Source organism: Meleagris gallopavo, chromosome 3 (genome assembly GCF_000146605.3).
Source record: "Meleagris gallopavo isolate NT-WF06-2002-E0010 breed Aviagen turkey brand Nicholas breeding stock chromosome 3, Turkey_5.1, whole genome shotgun sequence".
Lineage (NCBI taxonomy): Eukaryota > Metazoa > Chordata > Aves > Galliformes > Phasianidae > Meleagris > Meleagris gallopavo.
In genome coordinates, this window is record NC_015013.2 from 79,573,474 (window position 1) to 79,594,533 (window position 21,060).

Sequence of the window (21,060 nt, forward strand, 5' to 3'; positions counted from 1 at the left end):
CTGCAATCTAAAAATTAAATTTACTAATGTTAAAAGCCAAGTGAAAGATTTCAGAACAACAAAAAGACAAATTAGCAAATTAGTGACAGACAAAACTTACTGTAAATCTTTCAGATACATGCTTTCAAATGTTAGGATACGCAACCATGTAAACACTGGCTGTGGGATGACACCTCTGAATTTTTCCATCAGCTTTCAGCTTTGTGCCTGTTGGGTATGACTCTCAGTCCATCCAGTTATGGAGACATGAAAAAAGATGAAGTCATACAATTGCATTGCTCAAATCTAGGCACACACTAAAAAACTCAAAAGCTTGTGATGTATCATTCTGTTTTAAGGAACACCAATACCAACGATGGTGAGATTAATAAATTGATCATTTAAAACAGAACGGAAATCCTTAATGCTGCATCCTTTTTATCTTACAAAGCTCTTGAACTTTTCAGCTTTGTGCTGGATAAACACATTGCTGCCCTTCCTGTTTACTGACACTAACGCCTTTTAATATCATTGTAAAATGGATCTGGTCATTTTTCCTACATATAAATGCTCTTTTTAATTGAAATAAGATTTTTTTCTCACTGAGGAGCCTTTTGCAAAAGCTGTTTTTCCAGACACCTTCTACAGCTCTGCACAATTTACTACTGTTCAGCGTACAATGAGTCTTGTGAACAGCAATCTGTTCTGACAATTAAAAGATTAAAAAAAAAATAACAACCAATCCCAAACTGCCTTCCAGTTGTAAAGTTGGTGTGAAAAGCTTTCAGTTCACTCTATCTGGTGAAGTCCCAGCAGTAGTACCACAGTCTTCTGAGCAGTGCTGATGCACTTAGTACTCTCACACCTGAAGATGAAGGGCATGAGAAAGGTGTACTTGGGAGCACACCTGAAGCAACGATCCAAAATTTCCACCACTAATTTGATGTGCTGCTCAAAAAGTTTAACATATCTTTCCAAATCTATCCAGAAGAACTCACCCCAAAGTGAAGCACATAATGACAGACATCAGAGGACTTAGAGAAGCATGATCTTTTTCTTAAAGATCAACAAGCTGTGGGCAAAATCTGAAGAAAATTTAAAGTATAAAAACCAAGGGAAGAAAATGCACCAGCATACAAAATCAGAAGGAAGGGTGTATCTTTCACCCCTGGGCTGACAAACTGGCTGTGAAACAGATCTACAGAGAGCAATTCAGTTTCTCTTACTGCACACACTGCACATATTTAGGCTGGTGTTATTATTTGCATCATCAGCTCCTAATGATTCCTTAGCAGAGCACCGAGAGTTTTCTCAGTCCTTTAGACTATCAAATAAGAACCATTACATAGCATTTGCTCCTCAGAGATGTCTCAGATTGTCATTGGTGATTTGCCTCATCAGAAGGCAAAAACATCAGGCAAGAACGACCAACAAGAAGATTAATGACTCTGCACTCAGGAATTTACAAAGCATAAGGAGCATGAACATGAAGATATCGGATGTTCTTCACAAGTGTTATTGGTTGCCACGGCCAATCTCATCCAGCATCTCTGCTAGCACAAAGCAGGACATCCACATGACTCAGCCCTTCTCTACCACACACTCTGTGCAGATGCAAACAGCCACACAGACACTACCTGCTCTCACCTGGCAGTGCTTTATAGTTCTGTTCAACTCTGCACAGAAGTCCAAACTTCAACAGGATGCAGAGAAGGTAAAATCCAAGTCCTAAAAAGTTTAAGCATTTGGAGGAATATTGCATGGAATTGAGAAGAAAGAACACGATCATGTATATTGAATAACTGGGTAAAGAAGTCCTGGTTTCCTCTACGTGAGCAATTCGCTGCAGAATTACAATTAGATATGCAGAATACAATTAGAAATACAAGATGGAATCTGGCCCAAAAGGAGAATGGAATACCACTTCATAACTTGATGTAGAGATAAGGCACACCAACTACGTCTAGATTAGAGAAAAGCTCTCTCCCATTTGGTTTCATTTTCCTCAAACATTAAGGATTAGTCACTGCTAACAACCATGGCAGTAAATGGCATCTAAGGAATTGTGTGTATTAGTTTAACTGAGCAGATAGCCCAAAGTGTGGCTTCTTTTCCTGTTGCCTGTCCTGAAGATAATACATACCCAGACACGTTTCAGAGCATTAGAGAAGCTCTGTGATTAACCTATTCCACTCTGTTTAAGAGCAGGTCCACTCACAGTTCAATACTCTGACTCCTCAGGGAGGGCATCACTTCCAAGTACAGGAACAGTAACTTTTTATCTATGCAACACCACTTGCATTCGCCTTTGCCTTATATCAACACTTTCATGCCTTCTTTGCACATGAAAAGAGAGTTGGGGCAAAGGACTTCATCACCCTCTAAGCATGCAGTCACAGCAGTGACTACAGCATGGGGCTAATCTTACCACAAAGGGAGATGGTATTTCACTTCCCATGTGGGCTCAGTTTCGAGTACAATCAGTGCACCTTAATAGTAGCAGTGGAACAGAGGCACTGTCACAGTAAAACGAGAGCTACACCGGTGAAGATTCCAAATATCAAGCAACCAGAAAAAAAATATTGTAAACTTGGTCTCTCGTGAGCATACACATTAGCTGTGGATATGTGACAGAGATGGGAGCTCAGTGCAGAGGCCTTTTTGCCAGAATGATGAGAACCTCACTGATGAGAAAAAGAACAGTCGATGCTGACAGGCAGCAAAATTATCGACCGTCTCTGGAACAGTCACAAGCAACATGAGAAAGTTCTCCTATGCAGTTCCTCTCTGTAAGTGATCTTTATGGGATCTACGGAAGCCTATGAATACCACGAGCAAAGAAGATTTTGTACTGCAGCTCACTACAGATATCAAAATTCATTATCTTAGCATTATTAAAATGGAGAAGTATGGAAAATTGAGACCAGAGCAGGTATTCTAGGGGAAACATTTATTTTCAAGATGAAATACTGTCTTGAGTGAGTGGTCAAGAAAAAGTTCTAACTTGCTTAGAGGTAATTTTTAAAGATTTTAATGTCACTGCATATGCATTAGAAGCCTTTCACAACCAAAAATAGATAGTGCTGTGATAATGAGAAAGGACTTGTCTACATAGAATGAGCTGCCAGCTCTACTACTTCAGGAAGGGAATGGGTAAGAGCTGAATTCCAGGAACATATTGATTGTGGGGAAAGCTGACACCAAACCCAGCACGGACACATAGCCCCTTTTAATTCTTAATCCCCACAGCTGTTGAATCTCATTTACAAACTGACAGCCTCAATTGACTCCACCTGCCTGGCTCAGGTAAGCTTCCCCTAATTCATTTCACCATGGCAGATGACCAAAGTGTGATTCAGAACAGAAGAGTCAGAAACCACCTCTAAAATCTATTTAAGCCTTACTTACTATTGTAGCTCATTTCCCCATCTGACTCAAATCCATACACCTTGAGAAGCCATGAATCTCTACTGAAGATTTCAATATTTCTTCAGATGCTTTAGCTGACAGTTTTCAATTTAGCTATAATAAACAAACTGATCTTGTTAAACTCCAACACAGGAGATTATTGTACTTTCTCTCATTTATATCCACGATCTTAAAGGATTCAAAACACACAATTTGTTTTGAATCTATCTTAAGCATTTATTCTGCTAACATCTTTTTTGCAGACCTAGTATGTGTAAAGTTACTTCTGTTTCTATATACAGCCACTAAAGAGACAGTTGTTTATTCTCAGTCATTTAGAAGATCATTTTTTCCCCTCTACTTCAAGCATCCCATCTTATCCTAACTATCTGCTCCTACTTCTGCTGCAATGGAGATTTTCTGGTCCTTCAGAAAACTAGAAAATTAACACAGTTTAAATATTATTTATACAGAAAACAAAAATCACGTGCACTGTAGCAGAACGTTGAACAGATTTTTGTTTTCAGATAAGTTCACTGTAGGAACATAAACACAAGGGTGCCTAAAGTTTCCAAGATAAAAAGATCAGACCGGCAATTTGCCAGATACTTGAGGGCTGAACAAAATTTGCATACATATTTGCACAAATACCACAAGCACTATAGTTAAGACAGACAAAAATAAGTTCCTAATCTAACCTCTGTTTTCACACACTTCTGACTTTCCAAAACATTCACCTTGCAGGCTGAAATTTTCCATACTAGGATTGTATTTAGAAGATGTTATTAATTATAAAAGACTAAAACCAAATTCTTACAGCCATTTTAGGCTCTTAGGACTCATCACACCATGACAGGCAATAACTTTTTCTTCTTCTTTTTCTTTTAAATAACAGTAACATGAGTGCATTGCCATGCATTAAACACTTACATTAATGTTCTTGTTAAAAAGTAAAGTAGCTCAAGTTGAGGAATAAGTGCATGTGCAGATGGTAAAGTTAACACAGTGTAGGCATGGCATCCATTTACACCACACTACCTGCTACAGGTTAATTAACTCTACAACACCTTCCATGAAGATTTCAGCAGGATCATTGGGTTTCAGACTAGTTGGTGGTGGCAACAGAAAATGGGAACACAGGCTAGCATGACATCGTGGGGATCAGCCTCCACAAAACATTGATTTTATGTTCCAACTGCGAAGCCTATGAGATATTTGCAATATGGAAGGTCCACTGGTCCACTGCACCATACTGTCCAAACAGATTAAAGTGAAAACAGACAACTGTTCCAAGTGACTAGCATATTAAGGTTGTAAGTTCTCAACCAAAACTGGGAAATCTTAAATTTCTTCTGTAAAGTCAGCTATACTGAATGTTTGTAATACATACTGTTTTTATTTCGGATTCCAAGTTAAATAAAACCTGTATTATTTGCTATGACTAAACATGAATAACCACCAGGCACTTAAAAAACCTGAATGACCACAGAGAATTCCAGTCCAATATGGCCAACAAATAAGGAAATACTAAAATATCATTAAAATTTGCCTTTTATTTTTCTTGCTGGAGAGTTCTGCACAAACCAAGCTGATTGTTTTACAACATTCTTTTCCCAGTATACAAAGTTTTCAACAGGAGCACAAACAATATTAAACTGTAAAATTCATTCTGTTGAAGGTCATAGCAAAGTTTCTTCAATTGTTGTAGTCTTGGAGAGCTTGAGCCATGAAAAGCTTGCCCAGGTTCTGTGCATTGAACTCCTTAATATTCTGACAGTAGGTATTAATTTGACCTGTCAATAGAAAAGAAGATTAAAACCTCATCAATTTTCAAATTTAGAAAAGACACCCCAGAATATGATTTTTTAAAAACAGCAAGATCACAGTTCATGTGGGATCATAGAGGATCATTCAACCGAAACAGGTTGAATACACTACACTTGGGAATTCACATCATCAATATTCCCAAACAGGTTTGGAAAGAAGAATAAATTAGCAGAATAGGTAAATCAGTATGCTCAAAACCTCATAATTTTCCTACAACTGTGTAAATTACAATTTCTTAGAAGACATATGACAAGAACAAACAATTCTTATAGCTGTATCAGAAGCCTAATCATATTAACTAATGATTTAGGTAGTTTAGTTGCTCTAAAATTTAGTTCTTCTAAAAATACTGTATAGCTGATTTTCAATTCTGCTTCTGTGCATCTGCTGTCCCTATTAAAATGTTATAACAAATATTTTCCACTAACACTGAACACTGTGGTACTCCTGTTTGACAATTTCTAGGCTTTTTTTTTTTCTCCACCTAATATTTCACTTTGTTAGCTATTTCAAAAGTCATCAGGGTATGAAGACTTGTCAGTGCTATACAAATCAAATGTGCCCATTAAAACACTTTTATACAAGCACTGCTTCAAGTTATTTCCCTAGTTAGCCAGGAATAGCAAAACAAGAAGCCAGTTTAATCAAAATTAAGACTGTTTAGAAGCCCAATAAACTCTCAAGCTAATGCTCTATTTGAAAAGTTTTTAAATGCCTCAGAGACAAAAGAGCTAAGTTTTATTTTTTATCCACAAACTTTACTTCATCTGAATTTAAGTAGATGCTTCCAATTCTTCCCTTGACTGCAGTAAAAAAAGAAATGAAGAGTGCTTTAGCTGAAAGCTTTGTTTCTCCTTTAATAGTTTTTAATTTCTCCTAAGAGATGATTCACATTAAACTATCGCTATCATAACACACGTGTGCTCACTTATTTTGCATATTCTAAGCTATGCTAAAGCTGAGTGTTTAAATACTTTTCTGCTACTAAGATTCATTAACTGTTCAAAACTGTTCAGAACTATCTAAACAATAGTTTGTTGAAAGACTCTGGATTGAATAATGAATCAAGTGCATTATTTCTTTTAAAAGGAGCAGTACGAAAAAGTATCAGTACTACCTTAAATCTCTTGGACAGTCCAAAATTGAAGACTTAATTATTATTTTTTTTCATGTCAAATCACTCACTTTCTGTACTCTAACTGCCAAGACTTCTGTTTAATTTTCTTCAAGTACAGAACAATGGTGATAGCTGAGCTGAAAAGTCTCCCATAGTTTAAAAAAGAAAATGGATTTCCTGTGACATTTTCCAAACTTATATTACTTAGCAGTGCATCTAGGTTTTCTGCTTTCTGTGAGGTCCCAACTATTTTTGCTGCTTCAGGAGGGAAGGGGCAGGCACTGAATTTTGTAGCAAACTGTGGCTGTACACTGCAGAACACCAGAAAACTGAACAGACTGGGGGTGAAACACAAGCAGAAACACCTGTGCTTTGTTCCTATTTATATTTTCATTCACATTTGGGTGTGGGAAGATGGAAGATAGCTACCCTAGAACTCTGGCCACTAAGATCAAAGAAGTGGGCCCAATTCTATGTGAAGTTAAAGGCAACATTCTCAGCTTCTGCAACAGTCATTTCAACACCTAGGGATGGTCACAGTAACTTAGAGCTGCAGATAATGAGGCAGACACATGCTCTGCTCTGACTCAAAGCTCCCAGCCTAAGCAGTTGATTCCTGCCTCTCAGCTGTACACCCCATAGCATGTGGAGTTGAGGGAGGAGCCGGGCTATGAGTGCAGAGAGCAGCTTACTGGCTGCAGCAGTTGCTACTCCAATTTGCACAGAAAAGCCATGCTCCATAGGGCATTTCTCCAGCTCTCCTTTCAAATCCCACTTCAGCTTCTCAGAATGGAGCCAGGAAGAGGCTCTCGTTGTTGCTCCTGCCCTTTTCCAGCAACCCATGAAACACAGATGATCAGACACAGGCTAGCTATGATGGCCGAGTAAGAAATAAACCGAGAAAGTCTCCATACATCAAGAATAAAGCTACACACAGCCATTTTGGTTAAACACAAAGGCCTGATTTCATGCTAGCTAAACGTAGCCATTTTAGTTAAACACATCAACCTGATTTTATACCAGCTAAATGCAGACATTTTGGTTAAACACAGTGGCCTGATTTCATAAAAACATGTATGTTTATGCCAGTATCCGTAACATGCATCAGTTACTTTCCTAGATGGTTTAGAATTGTTCCATGTGTGGAAGTTCACTTTCTAACAGAGGCATGGACTGCCTACTAGCAATGAAGTTGTTTATCTTAGCCACTTCTTTTGGAATGCTTCAGACACAAGGGCAGTTTGCTCCAATCAGCGCCTTTGACCAAATGAAGATCAGTATTTAGAACACTACCAACACCAAAACATAACACCATAGTGACAAAGATAACAAAAATAATTAAGATGCTTTCTAGGGTAACAACCGCAGTTTTTCCCAGGGTAACATTCATACGTGAAAAGATGAGTCAGAAAGACTACTGGAACATTACCTGCAATAAGGAGTGATTCCATTCTGGCAGGGGGCTGTGGTGGTTTAAAAAGTTTATTGATGTCCTCTTCAGGCAGGGGGGCTTCTCCTCGGCTTTGACGCTGTAAATTTTCTTGCTGACGTCTCTGCTGATACTGAAAAAAAAGCAACAGAAAAAGAATGCAGCAGTGCTTTGGAAATCCTCTTAAGTTTTTATTTTCAGATGCTCTTTCCTTAACTAGCAAGTACGTTTTCAAAACCTTTCTTATCCATACAGGGTAAAGAGTCAAGGGAATTTCAAATACACCCTTGTATAAGAAACAAAATGACCAAGTGGAAAAGTAGCACAAGCTCTAAAAGATAAGCCCAAATGTTACATTCAATTAACTGGCAACAAGCATTATTATTTTCTTCCTTTAAGCTGGCCCCTGAAAGAAGTGAGGCACTAGCAAATCATGCGGTACTGAAGTGGTAGGGATCATTTTTATTATTTTTTTTCAGAGTTAAATACTGTATCTGATGAAAAGATTACAGCATGCTAGACAAAAGGTTCCATTTATCCAAGCAAAGATGGAAAACAAGGTTAAAATATGAAAGTATATGAGAAGCCGTTGCCTCAAATAGTTATACAAGTATAAGACAGTAATACCCGATTTTATGTAAGTTACAGGTCTAAACAACATTAATGTGAAAGGGGAAGAGAACTTGATTAAACAAGGTATTTTAAGCCAAAAAGTATTAAACACAAACCATCACAAAGTGGTAACTGAAACAAAGTGTAACGGCTCACTTCTCCATTCAGGTTATTCGTATATTCTGCCACATGGATGTCATTTCTTTGTAGGTTACCCAATGATACACTGAAGCAGCAGTCTGTAAAAATTAATCTGCTACTAAAATACGCTGACATTTGTTTTCAGTACTTCTCTTTTCCATGCAGATTATTAAAACTTCATAAAAATTAAGGCTGATCATTTTTTCGTCTGTTGGATAAATTTGTTCTCGCAGAACTACATGCAGTCAAAAATACATGAGATTTTGTACCAGGTGTCAGAGCCAGGAGTAAACATTTTAAGCTTTGTCCACCGAAGTCCTCATATTCAACACACACAAAAAAACTTTCAAATAAACAAGCCAAACTGTATGGAGTATATTCTCTCACTCACTTAAACATATCTGTGCACAAGAGAACAGTTCATACTTGGTGGCATACTAAAATGAAGTAATTTTTTTTCCAGTACTAGTGACAAATGCATCTTTTTGGACATTGTTAAAAATAAAATATTAAATGCCCATATTTGTATGTGAATTTCATGAAGTGTCTTCTTTCTTTGCATTACCCCATTCACTTCTCAGCAGTCTGCCTATTATTCTCTATTGAAACGGCTTGCTCTTAATCATAATCACTCCGTTTTAAAAATGAAGTTAAGACCACTAACTATGTCACAATGAGCCACTACTAAAGCAGTCATAGTTACTAAAGAAATGAAGTGAGACACCATGGAACCTACTTTGTTCTGCTTTTCCAAATAAATAGATTCCCTTGTTATCCACAAAACCTTTGAAGTGTATGCCATCTTTCTATTCAAATTAGGCAGCAAAGGAAAATAATTCTTCTGAAGATAACATGCAGGAAGAGCCTATGTCCTCAGGAATTGCAAAGCCAGAAGAGGCCCCCAGTCACATACTGCTTCCTTAAAGTAATCCCTATGCAAGCTATACTTAAGTGGGAAGGAAAAAAAAAAAGACCAATTCTGATTTAAAATAGTCAGTGATAAAGCATTTTACATGAAACATGGATACTCTTTTTAATAACTAGCTACTTTGTGTAGCAATAGCTGCAATATTTTATCTGTAAACCAGCCTGGTTCAATTTCAACTGGCCAATATTAAATCTTGTTATATCTTTGTCTGCTAGATTAAAGAGCTCAAATTTATTTTTCTTGCAGGTACTTCTTGAGTAAGCAGGTCACTCCTTAATTTTACACATGAATTTATCACATGAAGTGAATTGTATTCGTGAATATCTGCTTTCAAGGCTTTTAAATCATTCCCATTGAGCTTTTTTCCAATTTACCAGCGTTCTTCTCTAATTAGACATGGTACTGCATTAGTTGCTGCTGCTGCATTTGGTAAAGCAACTGCCTCAGAAATCACAGCATGGTTGAAAGCTGGAAGAGGTCATCTGGTCTAACAGCTCTGTTCAAACAGGAGTACCTATAGCTGGTCTTCCTATTCAGGATTCCCAAACCAGAGCCTTCTGGATTTTAAACAGCTTTTTTTGGCATTCGGAATTAAAAGCCAGCATCACCTGATCAGTATCACTATCTACTGACATAAAACATGACTGAAATGTCATTTCTGATGAGGGCGCTCTGCTGTCTTTTCAGTATGGACTGCTTTTTTGGAGGGCTATATACGATGGTATTAAAACACAGTTTGCTTCAGAACACTTCACTTGTACTTCACTGTACTGCTCTTTCATCTCATTTACTAATCTTCTAATCCTTATGTCCACAGTATATCTATCAAGTGACTTTGCTTTTATCACAGATCACTAACAAACACATAAAATAGCAAAGACAGACAAATCCCCATTATGTGTCAGCAGAACTGAATTCATTTGATGATTCCCCACTAGCTGTAACATTTTATGACCCTACTTAACGGATATGTTTCTGTAAAAATTTTATCTTGCTTAGATCCAGACCCAAATCCAAAACCATTTGTCTTAGATAACACTCCCTAAAACCATACTTCATGGAGAAAGTCTTCTCATTCAGGTTTTCCCTGTTACCAACCTGGTGCTTCTGTTGCTGCTGCTTGCTTACATTCCTCAGGTAGGTATTGTATTTCACAATGTCTTGGCTCATCTCATCCACTCTGTCCATCAGCAGCTGCAGACTCTTCCCCAGGTGATTACTGAAATTAAAAAAAAACATTCCTAAAAGACTGAATTTATTAAATATATATATATAGAACTTGAAAATTCAAGTTATTTGACAAACTTTTCTGCACTAATGGCAGAGTTTGCACATGTATTTATTTATTCAGTTCCTGGTTATTTTTGCTCATGCATGTATTTGAAGATATTTTACCTGGCTTCTCCTCCTATAGTGTCTTGCCACATTACAAATATGATATTTAAATGTTTTGGTCTTTGCAAAGAACTTCCTAGTTATGAAAACCTTCTGCTTAACAAGATTTATGGATTCAGGTCAAGTGTTTAAAAGAGAAAGTCTGATGCCTTTGTGGTGACACACAACCTTGAAAAACATTCTAGAAGATGTGTTCAGTTTAGTTTCAAGCTATTTCTGGCTTTTTTTCAGTATTTCTAACGCTCAATAGGGATTGCTAAATACTCTTCAGAGGTCTCTCTCATTAGTTAGACTATCAAACCATGCCTGGAAGGTTCAGCAGACATCACTTGATTTTAGCTGTTAAGAGGCAGTATCGCATCCAGCCCAGCCAATTCCACATTCCATATCATAGGCAACATGGAAGCAGCTAGGCTGGGTGCGTCCAGTTCCAGTTATGCGATCTACAGCCTTGGCCAGACAAATGCAGTCTGTTAAACAACTTTTATTGCAACCGTTTTTAGCAATTGGTTCAGTATTTAGCAGGAACTTAAGGTATAGTTTCCAAGTTTAAGTTTTGGAACTTTAAAGACTGGTGCCCATGGAGACGGTACTCATCCTAGATTGTGTTTACAGGGTAGTGCAGTAAAAGAAAGGTACTCACTGCTCTGTATTGATCCCCTTGATCAGAAGCTAGGTTTCTGGCTCCAAATTTAAGCCACACCCAGTACAACCTGGCTGAAGACCAAGGACTAAGCAGCTAAACCTCATTCTTCTCCTCTTCATCTGAAATCCACTAGTATTCATGGAGTTTCTTTCAACTAAAAGCAGTTTGGTGCATTTCTATGTCAGAATCATATCCCTCTGTCACCGTTTCTCTGCATTATCTGACTTTTACAATGCATTCACACCATCCTAAGCCCTATGGATTGGGGACACTAACTGGAAGAGCCAGTAGGAAATAGCAGCACAATGTGAAAAGGGACAAGATACTTAACAGTAAGCCCACTGAATTCAGAACTGTAGACAGATGCTTGTAATATACAGAGGCACTAGAGGATACCTGCTGAGGATACCTAAGAGGATACCCACTCGCCCTCATCCACAAGTATCAGAACAGTTATTTCACCAGCTGAGCTGCCTGCTTACCCAACAAAAGGCTGGATCGGTAATTTCTGAGCACAGTTTATTTAAAGCCATAGTCTCCAACTTCAGTTGCCTACAGGGGTAAGTGGTGAGGAAGACTTCAGCTACATAGCAGAAAGAAAGACGCCGCTGTAGTAATTATTTTTAAACTCCTTGGAGGGTTTCTTTCTTCCAGTTGAGTATTTCAAGCATTATGATATTCAGAACTGTGGAATATTGCCATGGCCATGGGTGTACATGTTTTCATTTTCTACAGAGTTTATATTACACTGAGCTAGTGTAAGAACTGGATATTATCAGAACACTAATGATCTTACAGGGTATGCAGCCATCAGGAATACATAATTATTTTACAGATAGCGTCCATATGAAATATAGCTGGTTACAAGAACGATTTTATGTGAATCTCTCTAGGAGCAGCTTAGTATAGCAGAATACTGAAACAGGGAGTTATTGTTAAGACACTGCAGTAATATAACGTTTGCTCTCATTGCCAAGGAAACAAAAATCTAAAAACAGATAACTTAAACAGATGTGAACTGAGACATGAAGTGATAAGTATGCTCCAGATACAGGATCTGCTTTTTCCTTACGTCTCATGTGCCTGATACTCTCTTTTACTCCATCATCTCTTTAAGAATATATGAAGGCTAATAGGAAACAATTTATAAAACTCTGCATGCAACATTTAAGTAAGTTTTATTCAGCAGAAGTTTATTTGAGTGAGATTTAGAAGGTTAAATTGTATTGCTCCAGCCCATAAAACTCACCATACACTTACTCAGCCCAAAAGCTCTTTTAGGTATCTCCTTACCTTCTGCACTCCCATAGAAGATATCAAAACTTATACTGCATGGTACCTAAACTCCCGGTACACTTTAATGCAATAATAATAATTAAAAAAAAAAAACAAGTAATTGCTGCTCACATATCCGTAAAGACGCATTTTCCTAAAAGTTTCTGTGATAGTGAAATGGAGACAACATGGAATTCAGCACCCTACAAATTGTTCTGTGAGCACAAGTAATAAAGAAATAGCATTTTCAACAGATGTGTTGAGATAGCACTAGGAGATCACTCTACCTCAGATACCAGTGAATATTTATAGGAGAAAATTATTAGAAATACCCTAGCTGTAGGATTGTCATCGTACTAAGCATCAAAAAGTCCACACAGGTGACTGTATACATGTTAGTGTTGTGCACTTCTTCTGTAACAGCCTTATAATTGATTCCCCATTCCCCCCATTACTCTTCACCAAAAAGGGAAGATATATACTCAAATGGTTGACACAAGAATTACTTCCAATTCCTTTTATCAAATAAAGTTAAAATAATTTTGGGGGTGAGAAATGGAAAGCTGTGAGTGGACAGCCCTAACTCATAGGTGACTTGGTCATTCTGGCTGATGAGCCTTGCCTTTGGCAGCATTACCAATAAATCAGATTACATCCATTTATCATTCACTGCATGAGTGTATCCTGTTGAGCAACCTGGTCTAGTGGAAGGTGTCCCTGACTACAGCAGGGGGGCTGGGACTACGTCAACTGCAAGCCCCTTCCAACGCAAACCATTCTATGATTCGGATGCAGATCTGGCTAAAGGACCTGAATGCAAGCTTCCCTCTTCGTGAGGGAATGCTCATACCACCAGAGCCTCCGGTCGTGGATATATTTTAGAAGAGCAAAGGTATGGTTTGCTGTTGCCAGCAAAGCTGGTTTAAAAGGTTCCAGCATCAGCATCTTCCTGCCTCTCCCTCTGCCCAAGGATTACGGCACTCTCAGCTGTATGGATTCAGCTGTTTGCGTGGGCACACTTTAAACCGTTCCAGTGAAACACTCTACTGTAAATGCAAAAACACCCTCTGTTGGGGTTTCTTTAAACAGAGGGGGAGAAAGAGAGAGACTGAAGGAAGGGCTGGAAGGGAAGAAGAGTGGGAGCCTGACTTTTTCCACCAGTCTATTCCACAAAGCTATTTGTACAGCCGTACTCCAAAACAGATGAGGGAATAAAAAAAATCTTTGAGGGCGGGAGGGATGTAGAGATGAAATGGGGATAGAAGGGAGGAATGATGCAAGCAGCTGGGGGCTGGAACCTCAACTGGCTCCACTTCTGTAGGATTCATAGCACGGAGCTACACATGAAGCCCACATTTCCCTCAGCATCTTTAACCAGGAAAGGACTCCACACGTACTTACTAAAGGTCTGAAACACCCACAATGCATCCTCAAGTTAGCCACCAAAGCTTCAAAAAGAAGCAGGAATCCCCATAATCTCAGCTTCCCATGTCCCGGGCAATAGTTTTCTCTCTCTCTCTCTCTCTCTATCTCTCTCTCTCTCTCTCCATGTGACTTGTAAGGCCACACAGTTTGCACTTTCGGAGAAGCTCAGCTACCCATGCTGCAAAAGGAAGCAGAGCCTCTGAGATCTGAGTCGCCATGCTGATGCATGCACTTCATGTTGGAGGATGGCAACACAGAAGCTGCAGGAAGCCAAAAAGAAAAGCCTTCCGAAATTATCATAAAATGAAGTACACGCGAGGTCTGTTTATTTGCATCTTGTCTAAAGAAAATGAGAACAGGGAACAGCGAGGGCAAGCACAAGAAAAGCTCTATCTACTGCTCTGGTTTTCCAATCTCATCAGCTGTGCTGAGGCCCCTCTCTCCATCACTGCTTTATGGGAAAAGGTACCACTCTGCACAGCATTCTCCTCCTGGGGGTAACAGCACTGTGTGGATTAGAGAGGTACTGCTGGGCCAAGCACATCTTTTTGATTAAATGTTTCTAAGGAACGTTCCCACCGCTTAGCAGAAGAACTTGTTTACATCTCCACATTTCAGCCTGAATACAACCTGTGCTCTTTTTAAGAGGATTTTGTTTGAGTGAGATATGTAAGTCAGGAGTCTCAGAGCTCCATTCCCTTTTCTATGTTGACTTTGATGTGTGCCTTTGGGCAACACATTTACCCTCTGTGTGTCAGCTTCCCCCATCTGCAAATTAGAGATTTTCATAATTATCTTAATAATCCGTTAAACACACAGATTTCTGAACAAGCAGTACAATGAACAAAGGTTAACATTATTTTTGAATGCCAAAGTAACCCTCCATATGTCACTTTGGTAAAAATACCGCATCTGATGTTTGAAAAATCTTTCTGCCAAGTAGATGTTACTGCAGTAAATGTTCAGCACATGTTTGCTTCTACTGACGCACACTATTAGAAAAATTGCTTGAGACAAATTGAGATATTATAGAACAACCCTATTATGAAGCTAGACCACAAAAAAGCTTTTTTTAATTTAAACTAGATCATCAATGGAATAGGGAAGAGATGGATGAGAATGGGAAAGTTGGTTGTAATTATTTCTCTGAAGATCTGGAACATTATCTGACAGGATTTTAATTCCTGAGTTTCTATCAAAAGATTGGCAGCATTCCAAGGTCTTCACAAGACATTTTGGTCCTTAAGGGTAGCAGGAGGATAACAGTTTGAGCAAAAGGCCTTTACTTGCTATTACTTGCTAGCTGTGCGCTATTCCGCCTTTAACTTCTTTCCCGAGATTATTCCAGTTAACTCACAATTCACAAGAGAAACACAGATTTATGCCCAAAAAGCAAACTATTTCATACAATTATCACAAATTTACTTCAAAAGGAAAAAAGATATTAAGGTGCATTCAAAGTACCTCAAATAGGTACAGCTTCAAACTCAGACAAGGTGGGTGGCTGAACATGTGAGAATCTTGATGAAACAAACACTCCAGATGAGAAGAACCAAGGGTAAATAATTTCATTGCCAAAACCATTGCTTCAGAAGATTAAAAAAGGTTCAGGGATGCTCCCAAAGGACAGGAGGAAAAAAAAAGCCAAAAAAACCAAAAACAAACAAACAACAACAACAACAAAAACAACCCACCTCACTCTATCTAAAATAAAGTAGCCTTAAAGGTATTGCCAACTAAATCTACAGCAGCAGCAGAAGTTCAATGAGGAAGACCCCTCAAAACTTAAAAATAAAACATTGATATATTGGTTTTTCAGCCTATCCAAGGACAAAAATAAGGAAATACAAAATGAAAATAGAACTCCAGAATAGTTGTAATTTGAACTCCCCTACTTCAGGGAATATATTCTTTGCAGAAATCTTGGTAACTGAATTCAAGTTAAAACGATATTTAAGCAAGCAATGTAAGACATCTTACCTAGAATAAATGAACATTAAAGTGTTCCTAATTTGCCAGTTGAGTCACACCAATGTAAAATGTCACTGAACGTAACCTGCCACGTAACTAAAAGCAGCTCTAAAGAATTTTAAAAAACAAATGCATTTACAATAATCTTCAAATAAACTCACTGGGATCATTTACAAGATTTTGTCTGCTTCAAATCAAACTAAGCACCTTAAGCTCCTCCAACAGACCAGGTGAGCTTGAAGAATGCTGCCAGGAAAGTCAGTTCAGGAGACATAAAGCTGAAAACTGATGGATCTGCTGAATTAATTCCCCATTACTGGGAAGCAGTAGTCTTCAGTAAGCTGAAGTAATTCCTGCCAGCATAAAGGATAGTAACTATGCAAGTTCAAAGAAACACATTTAATTGAAAAGTCACTTTTAACTGGGTTTATCAAGAATCCATTTCCACCTGTGTCATTGTCAAGAACAGTGCTATACTGCTCTAAGAAAACACCTATTGAAAATACACTTTGATTCTGAAAGGAAAAAAGCTCTCCTTTTTTCTCCTGTTGCGAAGGATTCCTAAGCACAAATGGAGAGCTTCTGTTTTCTCCTTCTCTTCTCTGATGAAAGGACTGCCACAAAAGCCTGTCTTGCACTAGGCTACAACCCCAACACTGCCATTCCAATAAGAAAACTAATTTGTAAATGTCTGTTTTTAACTTGAGTCAAGGTAGCAGTACAGCACAGTTACTACCAAAAGATGACAAGCCAGTGAAAAACTTCACCTGTGTTTTGCGATCTGTTCAGACTCATTTCATTTCCATAACTGCACCGTGTGACTAGCAGCAGCCCGAGTAAGGATCCAGGTTGCTCAGTACTCTTTTTTAACAGGAGGAAAGTCCCAGAAGCAATAAAGGACAACACTGTCAAGTCACCTGCACACCTTCCCACGTCCTCATCACAGTTCTCCTTTTCGTGGTAAAGTGGCAAAGCTCGTGAGGAATTGTTCATCTCTCACATCCAGTACCTCATGGCAAAAGCCTTGACAACGCAAAATGACAACGCAAAAAGACTGACAGGAAGCCTGGGCACTGAGTAGCCTGCACATCTCAGCAACAATTCTTTACCTATTGATTAATTCCAGACACAGCAACTGAACTGGACAAATTATTGACTAAATATTCCCTTGTGACATCTGTAAGTTCCCAAGCACAGTTCGGCCTTAGATCCAATCTCTCTCGCCCAGTTTCTCTAAAAGCATCAGATCCCTCATTATGTGAACATAGGCTCTGGAAAAGAAAATAGAATGAAATGGACTTGAAGACTACTGCTAACTCCGGCAACGTATGGACCACTAGCAACATGGAATCTTAAATAGCTTTACACGGTGAGGGGAAGAAAAGGACCTAATTTGGTTGGCAGGGTCAACAGTGGAGATCAAAATCTTGGCAGATAATACATCAAGGTAAAAAGAGTGTTACACTCCAGAAATCTATTAGTGAATATATCCCATTTCTACGCAACAAGATATTGCATCCTTTTCCGCATCTGTTTTTTTTTCAATCAGCCCAATAATAACCAAATTAACTACACTGTGTCAGGTAGGATTTAACTACCATCAAATTTCTGACCACGCTGCTGCAGGTGATGCCTCTTTTGTATCACAAATGCACTTTTGGGGCAAAGTGCTACAAGAACAAAAAGCCACTTAAATAATTATTGACATCATTAATGCTGGCTGTCACCAACATCAGTCTGAGCTTTTTTTCCAGTTTCTCAGACAGACTATTCTTTTAATGAATCCCGCAACTAAAGTAAGACAAATGTGATTTGTTTTTTATTAAAATTATTAACAGCATCACTTAAGGCAGAATTATTTGCCTTAATTTTTCTGAATACTGATATTTTTCTGAAGTGAAGAAAATATGCATTACTGAAAGGGATACATAGTTCAAGCAGTACAGGTAAATACAGGTTATGGGCTGATTTTAGTCCTAGAATTAATGCTATCGTTTTACCATGCAGATTTTCCTTCAGCAAAAAACATATGAAGGTAAAGTCTTAACCCCATTAGAGTCAAGGCAAAGCTTCCATGGGCTGTAATGAGACTGGGATTTCACCCAAGGTGTTAAACTGTGGCTTGGGAAAGCGAATAAAAATACATCCATTATTGTAACAAGTACTTACCTGCTAGCCAGACTGAGCAATTCATGTCTATCGGCTACCGCAGATTTCTTTTCCAGTTCCCACAACATCACATTGATCAGGTATGAATTCTTAATTACAATGGGCACTTCTTCAAACATGTTTTCGTAAGCAATATTTGCTTTTTTCAAACTGTGAAAAAAGTTAAAAATATTTATTAAAATAACCAGTACCTCTGCTGTTCATTTTATTAAACTATTGCTCCAGCTACATTAAATAGACAATTTTGTTAAAACTTCCCACTTCCAGAGCTCCATCTGCAAGCAAAAGTCAGGTCTCTCCGTTAGAGAGCATTTGCATGGCAAAACCTCAGATTTACAAGGAGTAGGAAAAGCTGCTCTACAAAAACTCTCAGAAGTCAAGCAGCTGCTTTGCTCGCTAATACATTACTTACATGAAAAACCCTCCGGCAAAAGACTGCACTGACAGGATTAACTCTGCCCCTTCCAAAATACTTCACTATTTTCCCTGCCACCAGATTTTCTTAAATAGAAGTGAACAGTTACCGTATAACATCAAAACAACTTTAAAGTCCTAACTACTACAACAATAAACTATTTCCCCAATAGCTAAATAATTAAGAATTTTATTGATGAAAATTAGATTGACAAAACACCATGTTTCAGAACAATTAAATTCTATGGTGGATATTAAAATACAAGTTTATAGTGCACTTTTAAAAAAATATAACAACTATTGTTCATGTTTTAAAATAGATACTAACGCCTTTCATAAAACCTGGAAATAAAAGCATGATATATGTTTCTAAGTAAATATATCCTTAACTTCTTTGTATGCGTATGGGATCTTAAAACAAAAACATTTGCCTTTTTTTTTTTTTTGACTGAGGACCAGATTTGTTTGTTCATTATGCAAATGTTATCTTGAGACACAGAGCAATGAAGTTACTTGGTTTCTCAGTTTCTCCTCAATGAATAAAGTTTAACAAGTGCTTATGCTTTTGCTGTTGAACATCAAGCTGTTTGGAGATTAAGGAGAAAATTCAGGCCTACATCTACTACAAGCAACTTTTCTTTTGAAGCAGTTAATTACCTTACTTTTACTCAAGAAGACTCTGTCCACACGGGGGAGTTAATTTGGAATAAACACAGAAGACCAGCTATTGTAAAATACCTGTTCAATTTTCCTTCTGAAAAAAAACCAGCTCAAAGACAGACCAGCTATTTCTATTTCCCCTTCTCTCTGTGCTTCCTCCCTTTCTTTTCTTTTTTCCTTTTAATATTTTTTTATATTTTTTGACTCTATTCCCAGACACAGCTGACTTCGCCATGTTCCTTATAGCCAGCCTGTCCACCTCCAAAATCAGCCCAAGTCCCCCCACCCCTGCCCTCATTTAAGTGCCCAATGACAGACCTCTGTTCGTTCTCCATGACTGTATCAGTACACATCTATCATCACACAGAACACATCCATTTCCCAGGACAAACTGTTACATGAGATTATAAAAATACTGTATTTCATCATCTCATTTACCTCCCTGCACCAAATAATCCAGGTAGATCATGAGAAATCATTCCTCTCAATTACTTACGCTTCTGGAGAGAAGTCTTTTTCTTTGCAAACTTCCATCAGTTTGGGAGTCAACCGATATGCCTTTAGTGACAAAGAACCTTGGGCAGTCTTAATGGGATCTATAATCAAAACCAAAGGAAGAATATTAATATAAACTCCAGCTTACTTTTTAATTTATAAACAGGAGGCAAAAAAATAAATAGTCGTCTTAGAAAAAAAAAGACAATCAACACATATTGAAATGTAAAATACAATATATATTATACAATGAGGTTGATTAATAAACATAACTTGGAGAACACAGTGGGGATAGAGAACCCTCCTACCCATAACATTATTTTCCCATTAAAGGTCTAATTCACATTTTCTATTCCTTAATGTGAACTATCCGCATAACTTATGTAACAGCGACCTCATTTAAATAAATATTTTCCCCTCCAGTCATTATGCAGTAAATCAAAATATTCATTAAACAGCATTTTATACGAAAATAGTATTCCTGAGTAGCAATAAGCTAATTCAGATCAAGTTGCCCTGCTGCTCGGTGCACAACGGTGTAACTGGTATATAAAATGCTTAATTTTGCCGTGACACACTATCCTGAATGTAGGGGGAAATTTTCTAAACAAACTGTTACATTCCTAGGACAAAGAAGCTTAACACTTACTGCATGATAATGGCTGAATCATGCCAACATTAGAATAAAAGCTGTGTTAACATTCATGTTGTCTGAAACTTAACGCAGTAAAACTTTTAGCAATCGGTGATAAAATAAAAACCAAAATAGACTGAAACAAGTGGAAAATTCATCAAGGTCTGATGATGCAATGTTTCCAGCCAATATAAGTATACTTTAACAACTTGTTCTTTACTGTAATCCAATTGTTAACATACTGAAACAATTTTGGGGCAGCTCATAAGATTGATCGTATTCATTAGTATTTTTTCTGACAGATACTCAGGACGTTACATTTACTTCTCAGCTGGAAACTATATGCAAGTCTGCCAGATATGGCAAACTGTGAGTGTTTGGGGAGGGGGAGGCTATAAAGCTGTTAAATTGCCTACGGTTCTGATACAGCACAGAACATCTGGTCTGGAGAGCTTGAGGAAACACCATTAAATAGGCAGAAAAGAAAAAAATCTTTGTGCTAAGAAACAGTCCAGGTTTTGTATGCTTCTGTCAG

General features: G+C 38.0%; 1 protein-coding gene across 1 annotated transcript in view; it reads right to left on the reverse strand.

Moving 5' to 3' along the window:
* Nucleotides 1–4,920: 4,920 nt before the first annotated feature.
* EIF3H (eukaryotic translation initiation factor 3 subunit H) overlaps nucleotides 4,921–21,060 on the reverse strand; it is a 59,375-nt gene continuing 43,235 nt past the window's right edge. Inside the window, exons 3-7 of the mRNA XM_019614216.2 lie at nucleotides 19,893–19,992; nucleotides 18,323–18,472; nucleotides 10,540–10,660; nucleotides 7,761–7,893; nucleotides 4,921–5,180 (exon numbers count right to left, since the gene is read on the reverse strand). Coding sequence (XP_019469761.1) covers nucleotides 5,083–5,180; nucleotides 7,761–7,893; nucleotides 10,540–10,660; nucleotides 18,323–18,472; nucleotides 19,893–19,992 — 602 coding nt within the window. The 3' untranslated portion in view covers nucleotides 4,921–5,082. The remainder of the gene's footprint in view (nucleotides 5,181–7,760; nucleotides 7,894–10,539; nucleotides 10,661–18,322; nucleotides 18,473–19,892; nucleotides 19,993–21,060) is intronic.